Here is a 20,195-nt window from a genome sequence, read left to right on the forward strand (position 1 = left end):
CATGTGCGGCGTCACGAAATATCGATGATGACACCGAAAGTCATCGCATCGTACCGTGCGATTTGACGAAGAAGATACAGAAGTTCGATGCGGATAACGGGGATTTAAGTCTGTATTTACAGTACTTCGAGTGCCAAGCCGAACTTGCGAGAGTACCAGAGGAACAATGGGTCACTAGCTTATTAGTGTTACTGCCTTACGAAGTGTCCGAAATCGTGATCCGTGAACCCAAAGAGAGGATTAACGACTATGGTTTCGTCAAGGGACTGTTGCTGAATCGATTCAAGCTGATGACAGAGAAGATACGGCAAAAGTTTATCCAGCACTCCCGACGTCTGAAGTCGACTTGGAAGGACTTTGGATATGAATTGAATGTCTTCTTCTCCGAGTGGCTATCTCTTCTGAATGTTACCGAGTTTGAATCATTGAAGAAACTGATCGTCACGGAGCAGATGAAATCGCGGGTACCGACGAACAATCGTGAACATTTCATCGATCAGTGGTCTAGTTTTGTGAACCCTGATGAATTAGCGAAGAAGCTCGATGAATACGAAGTCGTGAGATCCGAGATCGAGGATATAAAAAGTCACAAGTTCACCGGGACTGATGAACGAAGATCAGGATTTTCGGATGACCAAAGGGTAGATGCTCACCGAAGAACCGTTGCTCAGGATCGAATTGTGCACGTGGATCCAAGGAGAGACATGATGATGGGAACGACTTTGAACCGGAAAAATCGACCTCGTATGAGTGAAGTTTGTGCCGGCGAGGGACAACGTGTCAGGCCAACGGTTCCGAGAGACAATAAGCGGCAAGACTGGGAGCACAGATGTTTTTCGTGTGGATACCTGGGTCATGTGTCGCGTGATTGTCCAAGAAAGAAGAATTTAATATGCCGCCTATGTGGTGTGGCCGGTCATATTCAAAAGCACTGTGATCAGACTACAACAAAGAAAGTCAACTTGGAAGCAAATGGTTGTGCTGATTGTTACGAAGGGAACTGCATCAAAAATGCTAGGATCAATGATGGGCGTCTCATCTCATGTTTGATCGACACTGGAAGTAGTGTGACATTGTTGAAGAAGTCTGTAGCGGAGGATATGAAGCTCAAGTATGTGCCAAAATCAGAAGAATTATTCGGTTATGGAGATCTGGTGAAGCCATCAGCAGTTGCACTTGGGAAACTTAACGTGGATTTGGAAGTGGATGGTGCAAAGTCAGCTGTGGATGTGTTGGTCGTCGATGATAATGCACAGTCGTATGATTTGATAGTTGGACGGAACTATCTGATGTCGCCGGAAATTGAGTTTGCTGGGAGTGGAGGAAGACTGCGCGTGTGGCACGCAAGTGAGTTGCCATGTGTTCGAGATGTCGGAGTCGAGGAGAAAAGGATAGAGCTGATGACCATGAATCCAGAAGAAGTTGACGGTGCAACGATGGAGGTCATCGATGCCAGAACAGAAGATGTGGAGGACGGACTGGTGCTGATGAAAGGAAGCCAAGGAAATACTGATGTCTTGCTAGAAGTCGTGAAGGGGAAAACGAAGGTTCCTATTTTGAATTTAGGAGAACATGTTGTGAAGTTTGGTGAAGGACAGTGTATCGGTCGTGCGTCAATCGTTGTTGATAAACTGAGCATGAGGGAAGTAGAAGAATCTGATGAAGCTGTAGGAAACCCTGAAGTCAGAAACTCTTTTGTGTGTGATGAGCTACGTGAAAACTTGGATGTTATGGTGGATGAAGAAGTGAGTCCTTCGACTGATTGCTGCGTGAGTGAGGCCGTCATAAGATCGAGGGACATTGAAGTAATCTGTGAGGATGATATCATTTCAAGTGTGGCCTTGAAGGATGAACTGTGTGATGAATTACAGTCTCGCGATAAGAAATTTGCTAATGTGGGTCCTACGTGTGAGGGACGAGGACGTAAGAGAAAAGGAATTCATTTAGATGAGATAAAGTTTGACGATTCAACTGAGAAAGAAGAAAAGCGTGAAGTTTGGTCATTGGTGAATGAGTATAGAGATGTTTTTGCATTGTCCATTGAGAAACTTGGGTGTACATCGTTGACTAAGATGGACATTAAGGAAGTAGAAGGCAGCAAACCTATTTGTGTACCGCCGTATAGAACAAGTTTGTCTGAGAGGACGGCAATCAGCGATATCGTGAAAGAATGGAAAGATAATGGTATAGTCACAGAAACTAGGTCACCGTATGCTATTCCAGTATTATTGGTGAAGAAAAAGACAGGTGAAAACCGATTAGTTGTGGACTACAGTCGATTGAATAATCAGACATTGAAAGACAAATTCCCATTGCCACGAATCAATGATTTACTGGAAAATTTGGCTGGGTGTAAAGTGTTTACGACGTTGGATCTAGCTTATGGATACTTGCAGATACCGCTAACGGAGGAAGCGAAGTTGAAAACAGCATTCATCACTCCAGATGAAACAGGACAGTCTGAACGTATGATATTCGGGTTAGCAAATGCACCAGCAGAGTTTCAAAGACTGATGTGTCAAATGTTGGGTCCACTCATGAACACTAAGGTCTTATGCTATCTCGATGATATCTTGATACCAGCGAAGGATTGGACAGATATGATGGAGCGAATTAGAGAAGTGTTCGAAAGACTGAGAACAGCTGGACTGACGCTGAAGTTAACGAAATGTGAATTCGGGAAAATAGAACTGGAGTTCTTAGGATTCGTTGTCAATGCAGAAGGCATTCAGCCAGGTTCGAGGAAGTTGAAAGCTGTCAAAGACTTTCCGATTCCCGGTAACGTTCATGAACTACGTAGATTTCTAGGATTGACTAGTTATTTTAAAAGATTCATAAAAAACTATGCACAGAAAGCTGATCCATTGACACGATTGACTCGAAAGAACGAAGAGTTTACTTGGAAAGAGGAACAGACAAGAGCTTTTGAAGAACTGAAGTATGCGTTGATGTGCCAACCCATACTATCACACTATGATGCGAGAGCGGAAACCGAAGTCCATTGTGACGCGAGCTCAATTGGGTTAGTGGGAATGTTGTTGCAGAAAGGAACGAACGGCAAGTGGCATCTAGTATATTGTGTGAGCAAGAAGACCACAGAAACTGAGAGTAAATATCACTCGAGTAAATTGGAATTGATGGCGATTGTTTGGACGTTGGACAGATTGCGACAATTCCTAATTGGGATCAAGTTCACTATCGTCACTGACTGTCAAGCTTTGGTCTACATGAATACAAAGAAATGCATGAATCCACAGATAACCAGATGGTTTGATCTAATTCAGGAATATGACTTCGAGGTGAAACATCGATCAGAATCAAAAATGGCACATATAGACGCACTTAGTAGAGCACCTGTAGCAGAGTCAAAAGATACTCTAGACTCATTTATCGATCAGAAATTAGAGATATGCTTAACTCTCACTGAGGAAGATCAAATCCTAATGATCCAGCATACAGATGACGAACTGAAGAAAAAGATAGAAATATTACAGAAAACCGATACGAACCGGACCAAGGAGGAAAAACAATTAGTTCTTGGGTACGAGCTGAAGAATAACCGACTCTTCAGGAAGGTGGACGATAAAGGAAAATTGAAACTACTGTATGCAATTCCGAAGTGCATGCGGAAAGGTACTGTAATCAAATTTCATGATCTTATGGGGCATTTCGCCACAGACAGAACAGTTGGGAAGATCAAGGAAATGTACTGGTTCCCATAAATGAAACGCTATGTAAAACGTCATATAGCTATGTGTCTGGAATGTTTGGTCAATAAGTTACCGGCAGGTAAGCAACAGGGATTGCTGCACGCAATCGAACCCGGAAAAAGACCGTTTGCAGTGATACATATGGATCATCTGGGATCTTTTGTCAAAAGTTCGAAGGGAAATCAGGAGCTACTAGTGATCATTGACAACCTTTACCAGATTCGTACGATTATTTCCAGTTAGAAATACTTCAACTACTTGTGTAATGAAATCGGTCGACATCTTTGTGAATGACTTTGGACTACCGGACCGAATTATAAGCAATCGTGGTTCTTGTTTTACGTCACAGCAGTTTGAAAAGTACTGCAAGAATAACGGAATTCACCATACGCTCAATTCAACGAAACACCCTAGAGCAAATGGGATGGTCGAAAGAGCAAATAGGACTATATTGTCGTCGATAACTACAGGTATGGAGAACAGAGACCATAAGGACTGGGACGTGAAAATCAAGTTGGTAGAACGAAATCTGAACAACTTTGTGAATAAGTCATCTGGTAAGACACCATTTGAGATGTTGCATGGATATTCTCCAAGATTCAATGATGGAATGTTGAGACGGTTAGCAGATGAGGAGAATAACTCGTGGATGGATCCAGAGGAAGTAAGAAAAGAAGCTCGAGATATAATCGTGGAGAATCAAAGAAAAATGAAGAGCACCTTCGATAAGCGCAGATGTGCTACAATAGTGTTCGAACCAGGCGAGGTGGTTGTTATGAAGAGAAGTCCGAGAGCCATGGGGCAACCGACGAGGACTCAACCGAAGTATAGAGGACCGATGACTGTTACGGCTGTATTACCGAATGACACGTATCGGGTGACTGAATTGGAATCAACAGTGAAAGGTCATCTGTACACGACAACAGCGCACGTGAGCCAACTAAAAGCTTGGAGGTGTGAGTCTGAGTCCGATGATGAAGACATTTCAGTGCAAGAAGAAGATGAGCCAGTGTTACCAAGACGTAATCCAAAGAGGTCGACACGTAAACACCAGTACTGTGGGGCAATCGGGACGATTGCAGGTCAGGATGACCGAGTGTAGGAAGCTGTTGAACAGCCGCTGAAAAGGAAGAAATGTAGCGTGACTTTGTGCTCGAGCGAACGAGCGATTTGTAAGAACGTCAAGCTTAAAAAAAAAAGTATGAGAGCAGTAGTATTGGAGAGATTGAATTAAGGGATGGTAGAGGAAAGTAGTCGTATTTAGGCTATGCTTGTTAATGTTCTGAATTCGAATAAAGTCTGTTTTTTGAAAACGTTAGTAAAATCCCGGAATACTTGAATTGAAGCCGCGGCCATTTTCCTTAGGAGCCAACAAATGAAAGAGTTGATATTTGGAAAATATTAAAAACACTCTATTATAACCCCTGCAGGAAAAAATATGATGTTATGAAAATATTACAAGCAATGTTCATTTGAAAAATCATAAAAAAATTCACATATGCATTTGCATGCAACATAGACTGAAAATACCATTTTCACATAACAATGCTGAAATCACTTAAGTAAACAGATCTCCAAAAGTCGAAACCACATACCTGAAAAGGGAATTTGTTGCTCTGATCTTTCTATATCATCATCAATCTGTAAATCAGAATCTAAATTATGGCTCCTTGTTGATGTAATGTGTGCAAGCATTCTCTCCAATATGCCATTGACAACAGTTTCAGGCCTTTCATTTCTATTCACGTCTTTTTCATTGATCCTGCCAGATAAATCCTCATAGTTTAATGTTTCCGTTTGGCTACACTCTCCGACTGAAAATACCATTTCCACTCCAGGAATTTCGCTGGAATGAACAACTTGAATCCCTCTGGATTGAGCAGCTTGATCAGTCATAAGTCTCCTTGGCATTTCAACAGTTAGGGTATTAGTCATAAGATCAGGTAATTTATCATGTTCTTCAGACTGTTGAGTCAGATTGCAGTCATTATTATCCATTGAGCTAGTGACTTCGGAATCTGATATCATGGTTATATCAGAAGAGTGGTTTTGACTAGATTCTTCAATATCTTCAAGAGAAAATAATAGTTTAAAAGTTGAAAAAACACAAAAGGTAATAATAAATTTTTATTATTTATTTACTTATTCATTCAATATTGTTTGGCCGAAGCCTATCCATGAGAATGTGGTTATGAAAATTGGCAGAGGTGGCAGTTGATGTTACAAATAAAATCAGAAATACTCGTACAATCACCAATATTTGATGGGAGTTTATTCTAATCGATCAATGTCTGTGGGCAAAAAACTAAATTTAAAACAATCAGTGGATGCAAGGAACGATTTAAGTTTTTGGGAATGGTCAAGTCTATCAGAAAAACGTGAAGATTTTACTAAAATATGGGAAGTGAAGGATTTAAAAAAATTGGGTTAGACGAGCAATATTTCTATGAGAAGTAAGTGGTAGGATATTGAGTTGGCCTTTTAACTCTGTGATGGAAACAGAAAAAAACCTGCATTTTAAAATCAGTAATCGCTGGCTCAACGGAAATTCATTTTTATGGCCATATGGCGTAGTGGTAAGATACTTGTCTACCCCCAGTGGAAGTTGTCATCAGGTCCCAAGTTTGAATCGGGGGAAGAATACGGATAAGATATTTTCCCTGATGAGCTTGAGGCAACCACCGACAGTAAATTGCAATGTAGCGATATGGCAGGAGTTGGTGCTTGATGGAATGGCAGGAGTTGGTGCTTGATGGAATGGCAGAAGTTGGTGTTTGATGGAATGGCAGAAGTTGGTGTTTGATGGAATGGCAGAAGTTGGTGTTTGATGGAATGGCAGAAGTTGGTGTTTGATGGAATGGCAGAAGTTGGTGTTTGATGGAATGGCAGAAGTTGGTGTTTGATGGAATGGCAGAAGTTGGTGTTTGATGGAATAGCAGTTTAAAATGAAGTGGGTGGATTTATTTTGGATAGATTCCAACTTGGTTATATTGGTTTGAGTATGGGGTCCTAAATTTCACAGGCATAAGAGAGGACGTGAAGGACATAGGTTTGAAAACAGAGATGTTAGATGTAGCAGGTGGAATTCTTTAAGGTTTTGAAGACGAAAAAAGTTTTTGAGACATTATGAAATACATAATCGATGTGGAGGTTCCAGCTGAGTTTGGCAGAAATTATCTCACTTAAGTATTTGTAATTGAGACCCCAGTGGTTATAGAATTAATAACTGAGTAAGAGAATTCAAGGAGAAATCTTTTGCATGCAAGTTTCATAAGGACAGTTCTTGAGGTGTTTAGGAGCAATTGCCAGGGCGAGTACCATTCCCATAAAATGTTGAGGTTATATGGGAGAGATTCTTGGTTGGATGTGTTGTATACTGTTTTATAAATAACACAATCATCTGCAAAGAATCCAATTTGGAAATTGATAAAGTTAGGCAGGTCATTAATATAAATTATATTGGAATTATCATATCATGAATTATATTGGAATTATTATATTATGAATTATATTGGAATTATTATATTATGAATTATATTGGAATTATTATATTATGAATTATATTGGAATTATTATATTATGAATTATATTGAATATTTTGCAGGATTCACTTATCACAGGGTTACCTACATCATTTTTCAAATACTTTTGAGCATGGTAAAACTCAAATAAAATAATTATTTTTATGTAAACACCCTTCATTTTGTGACTTAACTGAAACAGACAATAAGCATACAAGTCAAATTTGCACAAGTCATGGGATTCAATTTCCCATACGAATACATTAAACACTGATTAATTGGAACCAATATTTCTAAAAAACACCAATCTTTCAGAAAAAACTCCAATCAAAAATGCATGTTCTTTCTATGTAGGAAAACATCAAACACATAATTAAAAAAAAACATCATTAATATTTTTAAATTGTTCTAAAATATGTATGAATGTGTAGTGGGATATTTGATAATACTTTTGTCCATCAAAAGAAGTGAGCTTCTTGTGTTAAAGGAAGGTAGTTTTGTAATTATAATTTTTGTTTGGCAGGTGAGTGGCTGGGGGGGGGGGGGGGAGAGACAATGGCAATAAATATTAAACCGCATCATTTTGAAAAAACTTCAACACTGGTAATATCGTCAAATATACAGGCAGTTCCAATTTGTTTGTACAGCAGATATCTCTACAACTATTCACTTTAGAGATATACTTTCAATTACAAGAAGTTTTCAAATGATGGTGCAGTTACTTAAAATCTCAAAATTTGTTTGAGGAGTCGTACACATGAAAAAATAAAGAAATAAACTTTTTATAAAGTTCCCGTGTGCTAAAACTTCTAATTATTGAAATGTAGATCTATCTCTGAAAAGTCATTTGCAAAAAATTGCATATCTTAAATGCAATAATTATTGAGATAGTAAATATGTAAAATCACTGCATTTTAGCAACTTATCACTCTGTTGGCAAGTTTTCACTGGTGCAAAAGTTGCCATTTTCAGGGACAGTACACAAATAGAATAAACTCTGATGAAGGAACTCTGAAATGGAATTTTATTTTTTAATTTACAATAAATAACAATTACATTTTTTGACAATTACAAAATCTTTACAACTTTGAGTTTAATTTACATTGCACAATTTGTGAATTACACCTTGAATCATTGATGATAAATGCAAAAAACTTATAAGTTAAATATCTACGTTAATATTGCATTTAAAGATATGTAATAGGACTTCTGTAAAGGACTTCTTAGAGCCGCATTTACATTTCACAAATTGGAAGTTTTAGCACACAGGGTCCACATAAAAACTTTACTTTTTTATTTTTTATGTATACGATTCCTTGTAAAAGTTGAGATATTTTTAGTAACTGCATGCCATTCGAAAAAATATATACTTTCAATTACAGAAAAGTTAAGTCAACAATCGCAGAGTCATTTGCTGTGCAAACAATTTGGGACAGCCAGTATATAATGACTAAATGTATTGAATGCGTGCCAGACTTTAAAAATATAAACTTTGATTCCGAATGTTTTCAAAGCCAAAACTGATTTCTGCTTTATCACGCTACTATTATTATCACACTACTCTATCAAAACTTGCATCTTCACCTGTTTTCCAGATCATATTCTAAGTACCTTGAAAATCCGTTCAGCTTGGCTGCATGTGGTGCTCTGATGAAATGGATAATGTATTCATACCGATTATCATATCATAATTAAAGTTCCATTTCTGCAATAATCTCATGACGTTCACAAATTGTGCAGAATTGAAGAACCCGGCACTTATCACAAAAAATCATGTAACTCAGAAGTTGTGTATCAAGGTAGTTTACAGTAAAATGAAGGGTTAGTAAATATTCCAAGAAAATCACTACATTACAATCACCATTAGTACATATAAGTTGTTGCGTGTGCAGCAAAGATTAAATCAATCAAACCTGTTAATATGGTAACTGATTGGTCTAACATGCACACCTCAAACATTTATCATAAGTGCTTTTAGCAAAAAATTAAAATTTTTCTGAAAGTATGTCGTTGAAAAACCCTCATAAGATTATATCTGGAGTGGCGTGTGTCATGTGTTAAGAAGTGATGTTATCCTACTTCCACATTAGAAATGATATGTGACCAGATTTTTGAGGATATTTTTTTAATTACTATCAAGATTATCAAGATTACTTGTCAAATTATTCTGGGATTCTCCCATCTTAGCTCTTTTTCGCCTCTGCTTCCTTCCTTTTGGCAAACTCTATAAGATAAAATAAATGTTATTTGTATTGTTTAAGATGTGAGGTTTGTTGTCGGTGAAATTAAATACATATCAATGAGAAAAACAATTGCAAGGTAACTAACTGTGCCATCTTAAGGCATCGCCCCACCCAGGCGCCTCAAGCAAAGAGGGGCCCTCACAAACAAGAGATGTGGTCAAAATTTTCGAGAATTTGTTTGGTAGGGCCTCAGAGAGATCAATTGGTCTGGGGCCCATGATACTCTTAAGACAGTCTTGCTGTGCATTCCCGGTCAGGCATGTAACTCAAAATAATCAATTCCAGAAAAATAGTAAAAAACACATATTATCATTGGATTTACTTACTTCAACTGCAAAAATAATTTCTCATTGTGAACACAAAAGAAATAGTAATTAAAACCATGAAAAAAAGGGTACAGCTACAGTGTACCACAAAATATTAGGGATTGTAAAAAGAGATCTAAATATGTTGACTATACATATTTTCATCATGACTACCTAACTCAACAATAGCTTAAAATTTACCATTCATAGTTCAGAATTGAAGAAAATGCTGTAATTTATATCAACAGAATGAAAGGAAAACAGTTCATTTCAGACTGTTAATTCACAACCGAAATACTGGTTCTCCTATTTTATTACAGAGGATAATTTTTGAAGAAAAAAAAATTCTTCTCACGGAATACATAGATACATCAGCAGAGAAGATGGAAAAAAAAAATTAAATAATGAAAAAATAAATTAAATAATGAAAAAAATAAATTAAATAATGAAAAAATTAAATAAATTATATATAATGAGTCAACAAATTTTATTTCATTTTGACATCATATTCATAAATTTTGCGTACCCTTTTTGACACGCCCCTTTTGGCAGCTTTTTCAGCATATTCGTATTTACCAAATCTGTGAACGTGATGTTGTATGTGTTCTTCCAATTCTTCAATTGCAGCAAAATAACTCTCCTTTTTTGGCAATATCCCTCCAGGGTTTTCTTTGGATAATGGACGACAGTCCGCCATACACACTCTACTTCTGAATAGTGTAGAAAAGAGAAGAAAAAAATATTTCACAAAATTGAAAGTGCACCATGATTTTAAAAGCATCTGAACGTGAAAAAAAAATTTTTTTTTCCCTTCACGATTTTTTTTAATAAAATATTTTCATTAACCAAAGATAAAAGAAAAACAACACTTTTCTTGCAATTACATATTATGAAGAAAGCAAACAGCTTCCTTTCAAAATATACATATACATATATATATATATATATGCTTTTGGAAATTCTGATTCATAATGTTTGCATAATATACAGAAGTGAGACACACACCATTTAGTTGTTCATTAAAATTACATCTGTACAGTTGTGTCTTGGTTTGCAATTTGTTCTGTAAATATGATAATAATGCAAAGCACTTTTATATCAAAGCAAACTATCCCATAAGAGACAACTCAAATGATTCATTGTCAACAGTTGCCCTCAAACCAGCCATAATCCTTCTCAAAGATAAAGTGCTGGTTAATTAGTTTCACATTATTTTATGTATCTAGGGTTGTGTGTGCATTTTTTTTTTCTGTTGCAGCCATCTATATTTCAAACTATGAGTGAAGTGTATGATAGTTGTGGAGGGCTTGGATCTTATAGCCATTACAGAATCTTGGGCAAACGATGGGGATGAATCTTTCTTACACATCTCAGGATACGATACTTTTTTGAGAAATAGATCTGATAGGAAAGGGGGTGGAGTGTTGATATACGTGAAATCCTCTTTGAAGGCTAGAGAGTGTAACGTGCAGAGAAGTGATATTGAAACCATATGGGTTGAACTTGAGAACAAAAGACGTCATAAACTTATTGTTGGGGGTTTGTTACAATCCACCGAATAGGGATCAAAACTACATCGCCAAATTGCATGATGAAATTTCCTACAAGTGTAAGCGAAAGAGGGTTCTCATATATACTAGGGGATTTCAATTACCCAGGTATTGATTGGGAGAACCTTTCATCAGGAAATCAGTATGAAAGAGACTTTCTTAAGTTGGTGCTCGAAAATTTTTTGTATCAGCATGTATCAGAAGCCACTAGGGGTACCGCTATTTTGGATTTAGTTCTTACTAGTTCTGAGGATCTAGTTGAACATGTTTCGGTGGGGGAAGAGTTTTCTTCCAGTGATCATCGTATCGTCAGATTTCACTGTAACTTTTCCTCGGGTAAGGTTGATAACAAAAGACTGGTTCCTTGTTTTTGGAGAACTAACTTTGATGTTTTCAGAAGAAGTTTAGCGGAAGTTTTCAAAGACCAGTTGGAATCAGTAGGGGTGGTAAGTCAATGGGAAGAATTTAGTACGAAGCTGTCCTCTGTTTTGCACGACGTCATACCCTTTGTTCGAAAAAAGCGTGTTTGTACATCGCACCCTCTATCGTTCACGGATAGCGTGTGGAACCTTTATCTTGAAAAGAAAAGTGCATTCAGAGAGTATAAAAGTGGACGAGGAGACCTATCATTGTTTACTGATAAAAGAAGACTGTTGAAGAGAGCGATAAGGGATAGTAAAAAGGAAGTTGAATCTAGGTTGGCAGATAACATTGGCTCTGACCCAAAATCATTTTTTCGATACGTCAATAATGGATGTAAGGGGACAGTTGGCCCCCCTCTTGATAGGAGGCTCTAGGGTAGAGAGCAATGTAGGCATGTGTAGTGCTTTCAATGACTTTTTCGCGTCGGTTTTTAATGGAGATAATGATATTTGATATACGGGTGTTGCATGGGGTAATAAAACCCTCAACGATATTCAAGTAGAAGACATGGAGGTCCTAAATCTTCTAAGAAATGTATGTGCAAGCAAAGCACCAGGACCAGATGATATCTATCCCAGGGTCCTCAGGGAATGTGCTAATGAATTGTTGGGGCCAGCCACACAGATATACAGGAGTAGTGTTGCTGAGGGTATCGTCCCAAGAGATTGGACACTTGCTAACGTTGTTCCAATATTTAAGAAGGGTAGTAGAGAAGCGGTGTCAAATTATCGTCCTGTGAGTTTGACGAGTTCCCTCTCGAAAATTTTGGAAATTATCATCAAAAGGCAGTTTGTGAAGTGGATAGACGAGAATAATGTATTGTCGGATAATCAGCATGGGTTCAGGAAGGGGAAGTCATGTGTAACTAACCTCCTTTGCTTCTATGATTACGTGACTAAGGCTTTGGGTAAGAGCAAAAATGTCAACGTTGTTTACCTTGATTTCCAGAAGGCATTCGATCGGGTCCAACATGGCAAACTCTTGAAGCGTTTACACAAGATTGGAATAGGGGGTAACTTCCTGAATTGGATCAAATTGTGGTTAAGAGATAGGACGCAATGAGTTATGGTGAACAGGGAATTCTCTGGTTGGACAGATGTCACAAGTGGAGTTCCTCAGGGAAGTGTCCTTGGCCCCATACTTTTTTCACTTTTTATCGACAAACTCGATCAGGGGTATCGATGAGATTACTAGCAAATTCGCAGATGATGTGAAGCTAATGGGGGTAATTGGGAATGAAAGCGATAGGGAGTTGCTCCAGACCAACTTAAACAGGGTTGCAGCATGGGCAAATGAATGGAGCATGACATTTAGCGTAGATAAGTGCATGGTCGCTCATTTTGGTTCGAGAAACCCACGGTTCTCTTACGAGTTGAATGGTGTCACTAATCCCGGATGCAACTAGGGTCACCGATTTGGGAATTCTCATTGACGAGCAACTTAGGTTTTCTGAACATTGTTCAGCGGTGGTCAAAAAATCGAATAGAATGCTTGGTCTCATTTTCAAAAAGGTCTCTTCGCGTTCTCTTAAAGTCATTCTTCTGCTTTTTCGAGGATTAGTTCGTCCTGGACTGGAGTATGCTGTAAGGTTTTGGAGACCATACCTACAGAGGGACATCGACTTGGTTGAAGGGGTGCAAAGAAGAGCTACGCGTGTCCTTATTGGCACACAGGGCTTGAGTTATGAAGAGAGACTTCATTTTTGAATATGTTTACATTGGATGAACGCAGGTGTCGAGGAGATATGATCGACGTGTTCAAAATTTTCAATGGGATGGACCATGAACTTTTAGTACACCGCCAATCGACTGCTTTTACAAGAGGACACCAGTATCGATTGGTGAGGGACAATGCAAGGTTATGGTGTCACAGGGAATTTTTCTCTAATAGGGTTGTTAATAAATGGAATATCTTACCCCCGGAGGTAGTAAATTGTAACACAATTGACACGTTTAAAAAGAAATACGATAAACATGTTGGGGTAAATCGAGAAGCTATCCATTCTTAGAATAAGACAACCATAAGTATTCTTTATGGGCGTTGTATAATATTTTATCAGGTGTATATATTGTTTATAATTTGTGTTAATTCAATTTTTAATTGGGTTGCTGTATTTTTTAAATATATGACATCCATATTTTTATGGGCATCTTTTTATCAGCCACCTTGTTGGGCATTTTGTCTGTTGTGGCATTGTATTTGTATTTGTATTTGATTGAATATTTGCACCATTGTAGGTCTGTCGTTATCTGTGGCGAGACTTTTTAACAGACCTTATCATAACTGAGTATAGATGAATTTTTGCTATTGTCCCCATACGTGCTGTGGCATTATGGGTAAAATTGTCTTCCACAGTCTCAGGTCAGCATACCTCACTAAAAAAGTAACACACTGGCAAGCATTACTATTTACTATACAAAACTAAATACAGCAGTGTAACCCCGCATGTGTGCACTTTTTTTTTATTCAGCGTCCAAATGCAGTGACTGTTGTTTCAGTACTTGTGCTGCATAACAATGGCTTCCATGAAGAAGGTTGAGAAGAACAGTCATATACATATGCCAAGCCTTTACGTAGTGGCAATGTTAATTGCTGTGGGAGGGAGGGAGGAATTCTTTTTTATCGTGGCTTTCTTTTAAATTCAAAAATTAGTTTTTTCAACTTTTAAAAAAAATTGTGAATCTGATATTCTACATCAAACTAGCAGTGATACCTACTACTACACCAAAAACCAACTCTGGCCATATCGTTATAATGCAATCTACTGCCCTTAATGAGTTGGGTTGTAATTGAAGGTGCTGTCTGTCTATGGTTGCCTGAAGCACTTTCGCGAAAATATCTAATCTATATCCTCCCTCAGGTTTGAACCTGGGACCGTGAAAGCAACCACCGGGTGGTAGACGATCATCTTACCACCACACCACTTGGGCATACTAGCAGTGATACCACCTCGGTTTTCATCATATACTTATCTGGAAGCATTAAAAAAAATGACAAACCATTGTTTGGAAACCAAGGTAACAAAAGTAGACATTTGATCATTTTTGTCGCAACACTATCATTTTCTGCACGCGAGGGCAAATTTTAGACCAGGACCTACAATTTATTGCTGATTTCAAATGGCAGGCTTGTTTTTATACTCATCGAGAGGTTGGTGCACTAACCCCTTGATGGGTGAACTCCCTGTGGTAGTAACTTTTTCTGCAGTCATGTCAGCGTTTCTGTTGTACCCCTGTGTCAGGAAAGTTTTCTGACAAGGACAAACCGGATATCGAACTCATGACACATCCTTTGGTACTTTAAGCGAGTATCTTATTGACCTGGGCTACCGTGCCCCTAAAAGTAGACATTCCAAAAATCATTGTTGCGTGATAGATCTGAGTTGTGCTCAGTTTGAAAGAAAGAAAGTCATCGTTGTTGAACAGTTTTTTGACCTTATCAGGTATTTGCTTAAATCCAACGAAACTTTTAAAATAGAGTGGGCTGTTTGATAAACATACAAAATTTGGCAAAGATTGGTATGAAATTGTTGATATGTATAGAGTAGCGGTTCTCAACATTTTTGGACTCGCAGAGCACTTTTCATTATATAATTTCTATGGCCGAGTCCACAAGGCCACTTTTATTTATTTTTATCAAAGATACTGATTTATTTTATTTTCCTCAAGTGGTCGCAGAGCCCCTGGGAAGTGCACATGGAGCCCCAAGGGCTCTGCAGAGCACCGATTGAGAACCGCTGGTATAGAGAACATGCACACAGAAAATCAATTTTACACACACATATATATATATATATATATATATATAGATGTCAAGTTTTTCGTTCTACAATGCTATCTGTGAGTGAAATTTGAATTTTTGTTTATTTAGCACAAAGAACTTTTGCATTAATGCATATAAATGCATAAAATCAAAATATTTTAAGAATAAATGCATATTTTTAAGCTTTAATTATATAAGCTCACTTTTTTATCACTTTTTTATATAATTTTTCAAATATATATAAAATATTTTTTATAATATTTTCATAACATCGTTCCCCCCCCCCTCCCGCGGTCGGGATTTAGTGGATTACTAAAGATTTTTGTAATACTGCATTTTCAAAACATTAGCCTTTTATCATAAGGTTATTTCTAGATATACGTCAAAAGTGCTCAATTGTTTTAGAAATAGTGTCAAAGTCCTTCTGTTACTGATATTTCGTTACTGAGCAGCTGTAGTTATTTGCATATGGAAATATATATATGTGGGGATGTTTTTGAAATGAATATGCACTAAGAAGTAGGAAATATGCATTTGTATATATTTTCTCATTTTTGGTACATATTTTAAAATTTGACTTTTCAGGACTTTTCAATGCATATTTTGGTTTTTTATACATATTTTGGCCTTTTTTATGCATATTTTTTGGGTTTTTTATACATATTTTGGCCTTTTTTATGCATATTTTTTTGGGTTTTTTATGCATATTTTTTGGGTTTTTTATGCATATTTTTTGGGTTTTTATGCATATTTTGGCATTTTTAACTGCATATTTGCATATTTTTAGAGCATATTTTGGCATTCTTTTAGTGCATATAATCCGAGCTCTAGTTATTAATTTGATATTTATTTTTGGCTCAACATTTATTCTATGGAGATGCAATCTTTTCACGACATCATTTTGTACTCGATAGGATAACATGAAATTCAAATATATCCTTGAACAAAAGAACAAATCTAGTTTTTCTAAAAAACCAGATTTGTTCTTTTGTTCAAGGATATATAGGAATTTTGTTCAAGGAACATAGTTTTCACAATTCGTCATAGTTCCATATTCCATACTCAATGGAGAATCCGTAGAAACTATGCAAATTCCATCATAGTTGGAAGACGATTACTCTGGAACTTGAAATAGAAATCATTGAAAAGAATGAACAAGTTCTTGATCCTCTATACAGCCACAAAAACTGTGATTGTTAATGGAAAATAGCATTGCAAAGTATTGCAAAACTCCATCTACAATATGGTTTCACTCTGAGCTTCATATGGCAACCATTTTTTAAGTCCTTTTGAATGAGCCATCTTTTCAAGGACAGAAAATTTTTACATAAATGACAAAGAGGGTGCGTACTGAAAATTACCATGTACAATCAAAATTTATCTTGAGTAGAGTTGTCAATTAATTGAATCAGTTCAGATATTTATTGGATGGGCACTGTGCTAAAACTCATTTTGCTCAGAGAAATATTTTTCATTACACAAAAAGTTTAAAGATATAAAAACTAGTATTAAAAAAAAAAATTTTTTCATAGTTCTGTGAATGATCTGAACTTTTTTAAATAATTTTATGAAGTATGAATAAAAACTTTTCAGAATATAATTTATTGATGATAATAATATATATATAATAATTTATTGAACCAGAATATAATCCTATAATCGCAAATGCAGACAAACCTCTCTATTTTGAAACTGACGGGACTGATAAAAATTTTGAGATAAAGAATTTGAGAAATAGAATTTTTTTTAGTATGAAAGAAAAAACATGACAAAAATGGCAAAAAAATTTGATTGATAAAAACTAAAAACATCATAGTACATTTTACTAGATACTAATGCAAAAATATGTTCGATTTTTTTTCCCTGTTCAATTCAATTTTATTTATATACATGACATAAAATAATCTGTAAGTTTAGATTGACACATAGTATAGTGCCGGACTCGAGATGCGAGGATCCGGGTTCGAACCCCACAGTGGTGGTCGGCTGAAGTTGGTTTTCTGTGGTTCCCAACTTCAAGGCGCAAATGCGAGCCGATCTCCCCGTTAAAAAGTCTCGCCACAGAGAGCAACAGTCCTACAACGGTAAATCATTCAACCGTAACACTTCACTCATAGTTAGTAAAACTGGGGGCAGATGACAGCACTACACATAACAAGCATTACACAGAAACAAACTTTACGTCAGGTTACACTACACGTACACGCACATTCCCGCATGTACCGATTCGTTGGGGGGTTCCGCGGGGGGGGGGGGGGTGCATGTGTGGTGTAGCAGTAGTAGGTAGGGGCTCGGGGATCCATGATGTTCTTAAGTCAGCCACCTCGTTGGGCAATTTGCCTGTTGTGGCGTTGTATTTGTATTTGTACATATTTTTTGCTCTTAGAGCATTCATAATTTGATGTATACTAGCGCGAGCTGCAAATATTTCTGGCCCCATCTTCTCAGTTTACTCCAGAAAATGGTACAGCATTTTTACAGTATGTGCTTAGCATGTTCCACTGCCACTTTTTTCGAATTCCCCTGGAGCATCTTCTGCTATTTTTTCATCACCCTAATCGCCATACATTCAACAACAGTTTCTGTTTCAGTCAAGGTGCTGCAAGTTTGTCAATTGTCCATTTCCACAAAATCGAAAAATTTGTGTTTCTAGCTTCAAGTGGGTTTTTTTTTTTGTAATGCCCAATGTTTTGAAATTCGAGTGAAACACCAGATCTGATCCTTTATTACTGAGATGACTGGTTACAAATCCACGGCTTTCTTGAAGCAATTTTGAGTTGTCTGTTGGCTGACTTTTTGCCATGCTGAACAAGCCATCCACCCCGTCAACCATATATCCGCTTATGATTGAGAAGATCCTTCAGCACTATGAGCGGTAGCACGAATAATCCTTTCTCTTATCAGTTTCTTTCAAATCTGGAAAAAAAGTAGGATTTACACAAAAGAAAAGGAATTTTCGTGTTTTCTTTTTACTATCATTGGGATTGGACTTTGAGAGAGTAGAATTTTTTTCAAAAATTACTTCGACACAGAGGTAAAAGAACTGATTTATAGTACATGCATGGATGAATGCATGGAAAATGCATGGGTTTTTCATTTTTCGAGATATAGATTTTACCAAGAAATAGAGTTTTTGTGCAAGAGAAGTTGCATGAAAATGCACATTGACTGCAGATGATGAGCACTGCTGAAAAGATTTGTGATTCAGGAAAACAGGGGGGTGTTTTTCTTTCCATGTACAGAAAGGTATATTTTGTACTATTTGCAAAGTTCAATGGTCAACCCTTTAAGAAGTTTTCAAAATTTTCTTGATCCGCATTATAACTGTCACATCGGAAATAAAAAGTTAAATCAAGTTAAGAACTTGAGATATTTCAGGGTGATCAAAAAAAAGCAGATCAAGTTTGACAAGATATCTAAGGATTGCTGCTGTAAGGATTAATTTAAAAAAAAGTCAATTGAAAATTTTCATTACCTTTCATGAGATCCAAAATAAACGACATGAGCCTTTTTATTTATAATTTTCAGAACCTGTAACATAAATAATATCTTTTCTTTACCTTGAAAAAAAAACTATTGTGTAAGTAATATATATATAAAATGACTTCCAATCATTCAAGAAAAACAATCAAGCAACAGATGGAAAAAATGGATGTTAATTTACAAAATTCAAAATTTAATTATTAAATACAATCACATCCACTTATAACAAGCATGGGCATAATGAAGTTTTTACGATCCTTGCATTTTGCATGAAAGTTGTTCTTAAAGTAAGTTTTGTCTTTGTTTTTTTGAAGGCAAGCTTTATCACAGACATACATAGAAAACAATGCAATGTCTTGGCTGTTTTTTTTTGATGCAGTTGCAAAAAAACTGATGTAATCACATTAAGAAAATACTTCCTTATAAAAACTCTATGGCCCATAACTTCACAACATTCTTGATAGTCTCTTAGACTTCTACATTACTTTCTTTGTGGAACATTGCCCACTAGTTTCAACCAATTTGACAGGGAATGATGCAATGTGAACCGCTATGGATAACTGTCCTACACTTACCTCGTGTCTTCTTTTAGTGTGTGATAGCACACATTTAATTCTGTGATCATTTTTCGATCACACCTCACTAATCTATTGCTTCAAGCTCAGTTGAGAATAAGCATGCCTGCCCACTGCTCATCTCTCTTCTCAGGAATTTGGTGCATGTGCACCTTTGATCACACACCTTTGAGAGGATCACACACTCTTGATCCTCTTGTCATGCGCTCAGGCCAGTCTGGAAATGTGTACCTCTATTTTCAACCAATTATGGTCATCCACTTTCCAGCTATCTTCGAGCAAAACGTTATTTCAGAACATCTCTCATATGTCATCATTATATAGACATTTCACTGTGTATATATTTATACACATTGACACATTATATTATATATTTATTTACATTACACATCAAAATCAAATCTTTTTACGTTAAAAAGAACACAAGAATAATAAACCACGGGGCAAAAGGTAAATAATTTCACCAAGGGGAAGAAGGTTGCCATGTCAGGACACATGATGTAAATATATAAATATATGTCATGGTACATATCCAGAACCTATGCATGCTGCATATCAAAACCTAAAAAGTTGTTGAATTTAAAAACAAGAAAATTTCTAATATTATATGTTTATGTACACTG

General features: G+C 36.7%; 1 protein-coding gene across 1 annotated transcript in view; it reads right to left on the reverse strand.

The window, feature by feature from the left end:
* The window catches only part of LOC149066832 (uncharacterized), a 66,845-nt gene that overhangs the window by 15,942 nt on the left and 30,708 nt on the right, over nt 1-20,195 (reverse strand). Inside the window, exons 8-11 of the mRNA XM_089253150.1 lie at nt 18,990-19,045; nt 10,306-10,489; nt 9,386-9,455; nt 5,306-5,779 (exon numbers count right to left, since the gene is read on the reverse strand). Coding sequence (XP_089109276.1) covers nt 5,306-5,779; nt 9,386-9,455; nt 10,306-10,489; nt 18,990-19,045 — 784 coding nt within the window. The remainder of the gene's footprint in view (nt 1-5,305; nt 5,780-9,385; nt 9,456-10,305; nt 10,490-18,989; nt 19,046-20,195) is intronic.

Source organism: Pholcus phalangioides, unplaced genomic scaffold (assembly GCF_987345545.1).
Source record: "Pholcus phalangioides strain wild (caught in Gottingen) unplaced genomic scaffold, Ppha-v1.0 ptg000032l_1, whole genome shotgun sequence".
NCBI classification, from domain to species: domain Eukaryota; kingdom Metazoa; phylum Arthropoda; class Arachnida; order Araneae; family Pholcidae; genus Pholcus; species Pholcus phalangioides.